Source organism: Perca fluviatilis, chromosome 3 (assembly GCF_010015445.1).
Source record: "Perca fluviatilis chromosome 3, GENO_Pfluv_1.0, whole genome shotgun sequence".
NCBI classification, from domain to species: domain Eukaryota; kingdom Metazoa; phylum Chordata; class Actinopteri; order Perciformes; family Percidae; genus Perca; species Perca fluviatilis.
The window spans coordinates 25803381-25810568 of record NC_053114.1 but is presented as its reverse complement, the minus strand read 5'-3'; the positions used below and the strand labels follow the sequence as shown (position 1 = coordinate 25810568).

General features: G+C 39.2%; 2 protein-coding genes across 2 annotated transcripts in view; one reads left to right on the top strand and one right to left on the bottom strand.

Annotated features, from left to right (window-relative positions):
- Positions 1-64: 64 nt before the first annotated feature.
- dkk3a (dickkopf WNT signaling pathway inhibitor 3a) lies at positions 65-5124 on the bottom strand. The gene is made up of 7 exons (XM_039794803.1): positions 4873-5124; positions 4471-4593; positions 4330-4389; positions 3612-3704; positions 1871-2015; positions 1624-1780; positions 65-1510 (listed from the first exon to the last, which is right to left on the bottom strand). Exons 1-7 carry the CDS (start codon positions 5068-5070, stop codon positions 1423-1425), a joined length of 864 nt encoding a protein of 287 aa, XP_039650737.1. The 5' UTR covers positions 5071-5124; the 3' UTR covers positions 65-1422.
- A 630-nt stretch (positions 5125-5754) lies between these two features.
- The window catches only part of mical2a (microtubule associated monooxygenase, calponin and LIM domain containing 2a), a 32533-nt gene continuing 31099 nt past the window's right edge, over positions 5755-7188 (top strand). Inside the window, exon 1 of the mRNA XM_039796132.1 lies at positions 5755-6238. The gene's annotated coding sequence lies outside the window, so the exon portion shown is untranslated. The remainder of the gene's footprint in view (positions 6239-7188) is intronic.

Below are 7188 nucleotides of genomic sequence, written 5' to 3'. Positions count from 1 at the left end.
ATTAAAATGGCTTACTTTAACTCATACATCCTACTCACCTTTTTTTAAGAAAAAGGGGCTTTGGTGTTTTAAAAAAAAACTTTATTTTTAGGTTAAGAGTTGTACAAGCTGCACGTCAGGATTCAAGTGCTAAAGAACAGTGCAGAGGTTATATTTGACAGTTGTAGCTGCATGTAAGTTAACATCTAGCACAAGTTGCTAGTACAAAAGCTATATTCACACATACATCAGGTATTGCTTGCATTCATATGGTACCTTCCTGCCTGGATGTAATGCAGGTGTAAAAACTCTGACAAATGAAAACTTGCATCAGATGATTATCGCTCCAAGCAGAAATCTAGTGACATGCTAGTGATATTTAATTAGGTATACAAAAATAAAGGTTCGTTATACCATTTATAGATTTTGATATTTGTTCAATTTGCATACAAGGTCCAAGTTTTATAATAATGTACATGTATAAACTATAGAAGAATTCAAGATTAGATTAGTCAAATAAGCTACTGTTTTGGTCGTACATCTAATATTTTCTGATATGTTGTTGTAAGATACTGCTTGAAAGGCAAAAAGTGGACAATTGAAATAAGTAATATATGTAACGTGTGAAAGAAAAAGCACATTACATAATATTATTTATATATATATATACCCCGTACATAACAATATAGATAGAATAAATCACAACATGGCATATTGGACAGTGTTTCCTCTTGTGGTGCATGTGATAACATGTCATCTCGGTACCATAAACATGTTGAGGCCTAGATCTTGGCAAAAACATTACAGTACTTGGAGCAGAGCAGATATTGCTAGGATCAATCAACAAGGTTTGCCAAAACATTTTCTCAGGAATAACGAGGAAAAGTGAAGAAGAAAAAGCTTTACGAACAACTATTAAAGCAGCTAGAATTAGATTTACTCTTAAACAAACTGAGATTTTATCAGACATGTATAAGGATGCAAATGAGCTTCCTAGATGACTATGACTGACAAAGTCTGCTGACCTCTCATGGTAGTGTTTCCTGTAGATGAATATGTGTCTGATGTCGAGGGGAGTCTTGGAAGCCTAAACATCATTCATTATTGTCTGCTTCTGCGATACGCGTTTTATTGATCGTGCATTGCATTAAGCCTGATTGTATCTGGGTTATTTTTCTACCTGGTGCATAGTAATTGCAGTGGGACTGCAAACTGGGTGGTGACTTTGTTCTATTTTGGTCTCACTTTATTAAGATGATGCAGTGCTGCTACTCAACCTAGCATCAGCTGATGCTGTAGGTGATGCAGCGACAACAGTGAGGTGAGTAGTCAACAGATATTCACAAACAGAAAGTGCTATTGTTCTTTGCGACGAAGCTCTGGAGTCAATAGAGACCCCTGTCTAGTTGTTTACAAGGTAATGTGAATCCAATCACGCTGTGTCTAGATGATATAGTCTATCTCGGAGTATAGACTGTCTGTCTGGTCCTCTTCACTCGAGTCCTCTCCTTTAAGGCACATGGACCCTCGTCTGTCACAAAGCAGAGCCCCGCAGTGTGGGGGGGGGTAAAAAGTTGGTGAGTGACATGCATGTAAAGCTTTAATATTTAGTTTTTATTGTGCTGTTAAATTTACTGCACTCACCCCAGGTGCTGGCAGTGAAGATCTCCTGCACAGGGGCAATGTTTCCTGGGTCCCTTGTCCTGAATGTCCCAGGACAACAGCTCCAACAGGTGGTTGGAGGCACCAAAACAGCGCTCACGCTCAATGGGCTTGGCCGAGCAGACAGGGAAGAGCAGGGCTGAACACACAAAGAAAAAACAGACACATTTTGCAAGAGAATGTAAAGAAACACTAAGCAGCATACTCTGAACTGTGTGTTGTACTCTACCTTTGTGGAGAAGACAGCAGAGGTCTGGGCTGCAGTCAGTCTGGTACTGACAAGTGCTGCCAGCCTCTCCTTTGGCTGCATTTAGACTGCACTGTCCCCATACACACAGCTGATCACCACAGCACTCCTTATCCTTAGTGCAGGACTGAAAGAATAGAAGATAAAAAATGCTTTTAATGTTTCTAACATTTAATTTTAATCATGTCAGCAAACAGCCAAACTTTTCAGTAGATATCTTTCATCTAATGAAAAAAAATACAGGTGTCTCAAAGGTCACAGAAATGAGATCACAGCATGCACCTTCAGTTTAAAAAGGCTGAAACTCACCAGAGCATTAATGACATTAATTATTCTCTAAGCATTAAGTCTGCTGGTGTTTTTTTTTTTGGTTAAATATAAATGAGATCAGCAGGTCAACTGGTCTCTAATAGCAGTGAGTTCCTCCACACCCACTGTTTGCAACAGTGTTCTGCTTATTTCCATGCAGAGTTTTCCAGTGCAGCGCCTTTGACAAGACACCGATCCTGTCCTCTGTGTATTTATTATCCATTTACACTGTACTCTAGTGTGGCAGACTGCCAGTATATTAATCCCTTTTCTTTTTACTCTGCTATACAGAGACCAGTTCATCCATTGAAGACAGAATCAGTAATCAGCAATAACGGAGTCTTAAAAAACCCAATGTGTGACTCTCTAGAGCAGGGGTCTTCAATGTTTTTTAAGCCAAGGACCCTTTAACTGAAATAGAGATGGAGCAGGGACCCCCTACTACAAATATTGTATAAAATGAAGTTGCATATTAAGCTGGGCCTACAATAACATGTAGGGTGGCCTAAAGCTTTTATACATACTTTTTTTTGCATAGAATACTAAGGTATTAAAATAGCCTAATAATTGTTGGCATGATTTAATAAATCATGTTTTAATGTTACACATACAGTCCAAGTATTTCTTTTTATAAAATAAAAAAAAAAAAAATAAAAAAGAAGAATAATTATAAATAAATAAAGTAATAAATTACATATAAATTTATCAAAATAAAGAAAAGTGTTAAAATTGATGAAAAAAAAATAATTTTAAAATATATTAAATTTTGCACTTATAAAAAAAATAGTAAAGAAAGTAAAGATATATAAATAAGTAGAAATAGTAAAAAAAGTGGGATTAGCATTTATTATATTGTTTAAAAAAAACGTTAATTATTGGGCACAGTAAATCCTCAGGATCAACTATCTGTGGATGGCCTTATTGACTACCTTACCTATAGGCCAGTAAGCAGTGGGGATTTATATTTGCTAAAAATATGTTGAATTTATGTTAAAAATTAACAATAATTTGGAGCCCCCCTGCATTGACTCTGAGGACCCCCTAGGGGCCCCAGCCCCTCTGTTGAAGATCCCTGCTCTAGAGAGAATACTCTGATTACTAATATTATTTTTGTTTTAGACATTTTCTGAGAGAGAGAGAGAGAGCAGCGGGATAGATGAGCTCCTATTTAACCTTGGCATGTGCTGTTCTTTTATGTGAAGCTTAGTGGACACACTGCAATGCAGACGAAGTGATACCCTAGCTGGCCGGAAGAGAGTGTGTGTGTGTGTGTGTGTGTGTGTGTGTGTGTGTGTGTGTGTGTGTGTGTTGTGTGTGTGTGTGTGTGTGTGTGTGTGTGTGTGTGTGTGTGTGTGTGACAGCACATTATAAATTACCCCCCAAATAGTGCAGGCGGTCACTTATATTAACATACCATATCGATTTCTTTGCAAGGCAGACACTTGGAGTTGCGCTTGTCATAAAGGCAATACCTGCCCTTCCCACAGTCCTCATCAGCAATGCATCCCTAAAGAGAGAGAAAGGATTACATCTGACTCCGCGGTTTGGTTGAAAAATTCAGTTTTGTGAAATAAGGATGGCATTGTTTATGTTCTAAAGAACATATGTGAGTTCCTGATGGCCTACTTACATATAGAAACAATGTTTTTTGTTGAAATATGCCAAACAAATGTTAATATAGTAGTCTTAGAAACTCTGGATTAAATACACATTTGCATCATATTCTCCAAAGTGCAATTCCTGAAAGTGAATTCCAGTCACAAGCAACAGAAGCACAAAGCACACGTCATCCCTTATTTATCAACAGTTTTGTACAGTCATCATTTTGATTTGACAGGTCAGCTGCATATCATCATTTCTTTTAACTTTAATTTTTACATAGTCCTTGCAAATAACAATTAGAGCTGAATAAAGACATGAAAGCACATCTTACGCACACTTCATTCATTCATTTGCAGACATTATGCCAAGTCAGTGGCTGTGGTGCTGCTGCCAGACATTATGCAATCTTGTTCATGCTGTTTCATGTTGAGATATTTAAACTGAGCAGTCAAAGGTCATATGAATAGATTAAAAGGCACATTTTCTTTTTGAGCTGCATCAAGTACTGTAGGTAAACAGGATAAACTTACATAATCAATATTGTTCTCCAGGTCACTGGACTGGACGGCTGTGGTAATGTTGTTTGTCTCCTGTGTAAAGGTGGGACATCTGTTAAATTTAATTCACAAACACAAAAACAACACTATCTCACTTTTGTTTTATAAACGTACCTGTTCTGCTGAAGTCTGGGCAGATTCGTTATCAATCACTTTATCAGAAGTAGTTTCATTGTGATGTTGACTTGCAGGAAGATTATTGGGGTGAGGGCTGAGATTTACACTCTCGTTGTTCCTCTAGAAGAATTGGAGAGATTACTAGACACAGATTTTAGGTAAAAAGATGCATTAAGAAGTCACTCCCATATTCTAGCTCCTTCCACTGCTGTCTCTGCCGTTAAGCTTTTTATACTGTATTTCTTACCAGAGATAAAGTGCTTTAATGTTAGTCCTTTTATATAAATATCCTCATAACACCAGCCAGTAACTTATACCAACGGCTGTGTTGTGAAGTGGGCTGTGAAATAATGCTATGTAATGAAAAAAGCTGACTGAAAGGTGCGACTCTCTGCATACTTGGTGAAACGCATCCTCGGGCTTTTGCTGCGGATCCTCTGGCAGTTGCTCCACTTTCACAAACGTGCGGTCCAGCTCCGTTTGTCCCTGGGAGGAATCATCCTCCAGGATGTGACTGATGCCTAAATCCACTATCTCAGGGAGGATGCCATTGCAGACTGCAGTGAGAGCCAAAACTAGCAGGGCGACTCGCATCATGCTGCTTCTGCTGCTGCTGCTGCTGCTGCACTCGACAAGGGTGTGGCAGTGATGCTGAGAAACACAAACAGCTGATAGGTCTCCGTCACTGAGGGGCAGTGTTGGGCAAGTTAGCTACTTCCAAAATGTAATTTTTTTTTGGTATTACATGCAGGCAGAAAGCATAGCGTTGCCATTTGTTAAGGTGAAACTGCAATATTAAACTTCAAGTTAAATATTGCAATTTCACCGTAACTTAAATTTATAGAAGCCTACTTTATCCGGGGGGAGGGGGGTAAGAATTAAATCACAACAATGTGCATTGCCACTGCAGCCTAAGTAGGCTAAAAACAAATACGGTTAATTGGGTGAACTGATCCTTTGAACCAGACTTCCTGTGCCTGTAGTTTCTATAGTCTGACCACAAGATGGCGGCATTTATTGGGCCACGGACTCTTTTTGTGCGCACGCGTTTTCAGTGTATTCAATGTTTTTTGTCCCATAGACTTTAGTTTTGTCCATGTGCAGTCAGTGTAGACCACAGTTTCTGCTGACACGTGGGGGGAGGTAGGAATATATATATTTAGTGGGTGGTGGGGGGGGGGCAGAGGGGGGGGGGGGGGGGGGTGTGTTTTTTTTTTTTTTTTTTTTAAAAAAGAGAATACTTGAAGAAAAGGAGAAGAAAGTCTGTGTAGAGGTCGACTGTATCAGAATGAAGATTCCCTATACTTGCTGTATTTTTTAAGATAGGCTACATAATCTCGAAATTTCCGTTTACGCTATAATGTTTTTTTCTAATTTGATTTAACGTCATTTTTTTTATTATTTTTTTTATTTAATGCAGTTACAGTCCACCCATAAATCTGCTGTGTAGTGATTTATTCATGTGGGGGCGAACTCGCAGGCTATCAGCAGACGGCGGGTGGTCGGTAGAGTGAACTTTTTGTTTAGCGTGAAAAAGTCTGGATCCTGTGGATCTAACAGCAGCAGCACTACCTATAGCTACTGCTCAGGGATGTTTCCGATTTTGCAGCCCCGCCCTCAAACACTGGACTCAGCTGCACGGAGAAACTGCTGCTTGTCAAACTGACTGAGGACCGACAAACTTTTCCCCCCAACAGTCCGGGACCGCGTTTGACCGAAGAAGACACTGGAAGGAAGAAGAGTTTGGACTGGGTTGAGATATGAAGTAAGTTCTTTTGTGTTACACCTTGTAGTTTTGTGTCTAACCTGATCGAGTGGATTGTGTGAGGGTATGACAGAGCATGCTTTCTTTTCTTTTCGTTTTTTTGAAAAATATAACGTTAACCAGTAAGTTTAGCAAGTTTGACAAGGTCTAGCCTGCTATGACAGCCAGGTAAGGTTACGTATTAAAAGTTATGGCAGGGGCGATTCTAGGATCAGACCTTTAGGGGGGCTCAGCCCCTAATGAGAATGTGACATGGATACAGTGCCTTGCAAAAGTGTTAACCCCCCCCCTGCTAAATCAGTAATTTCATTAGCCTCTGAGCTAGCTACTGAACACCGTTGATGTGTTTTGACACTATGAAGGAACTAAACCTGACACTTTATAAGTCACAATAATAACGACCAACTTGACACAATGTTCTAACATTCAGCAATTTTAGTTGCTTACGTTTGAATTTGGGCTCTAATCTGCGCCATGAAATTACCAACTTCTTCTCTGGGGACTACCAACGATAAACTTCACAACGGCACTCTCTGACAGATTAGATAGAGACTCAGCCAAAGCCAGGAGTCTGGCACAACCACCTCCGATTGGCCAAACACTATGTTTCTGTTAAACCTTTCCTTGACTGGGTTAGAGGTGGGTAGCATTGGTGACAGCTACACAGGATATTAGACTTGTTTCAAGCCCTTTGAACCTATCTTCTGTCATTAACAGACACGTTTGCAAACTCTAACTTGAAGCACTTACATTTTTTTTTTTTTTAAAGAAGTTATTTTATTATAATATTTTTTTAGGGGGCTGAGATTAAATTTAATGGTCTAAAATCTGCAATGAGTTATGGGGAATGAAAAAACAGGCTCTTATTAAAGCAGCCCACAGTTCACTGTATGAATTTACACTGGCCATGCACTAGTATCAATTAGTTGATGGTGAGATAATGCTGATTT

What these genes read in the sequence shown, in the direction of transcription:
- dkk3a (XM_039794803.1), bottom strand. Translation starts at nt 5,070, where the DNA reads ATGATGCGAGTCGCCCTGCTAGTTTTGGCTCTCACTGCAGTCTGCAAT. An exon ending in CCGAGGATGCGTTTCACCAA is followed by an intron (nt 4,594 to 4,872) that starts GTATGCAGAGAG and finishes CAATTCTTCTAG; the next exon opens with AGGAACAACGAGAGTGTAAA. An exon ending in CTGCTGTCTTCTCCACAAAG is followed by an intron (nt 1,781 to 1,870) that starts GTAGAGTACAAC and finishes TTGTGTGTTCAG; the next exon opens with CCCTGCTCTTCCCTGTCTGC.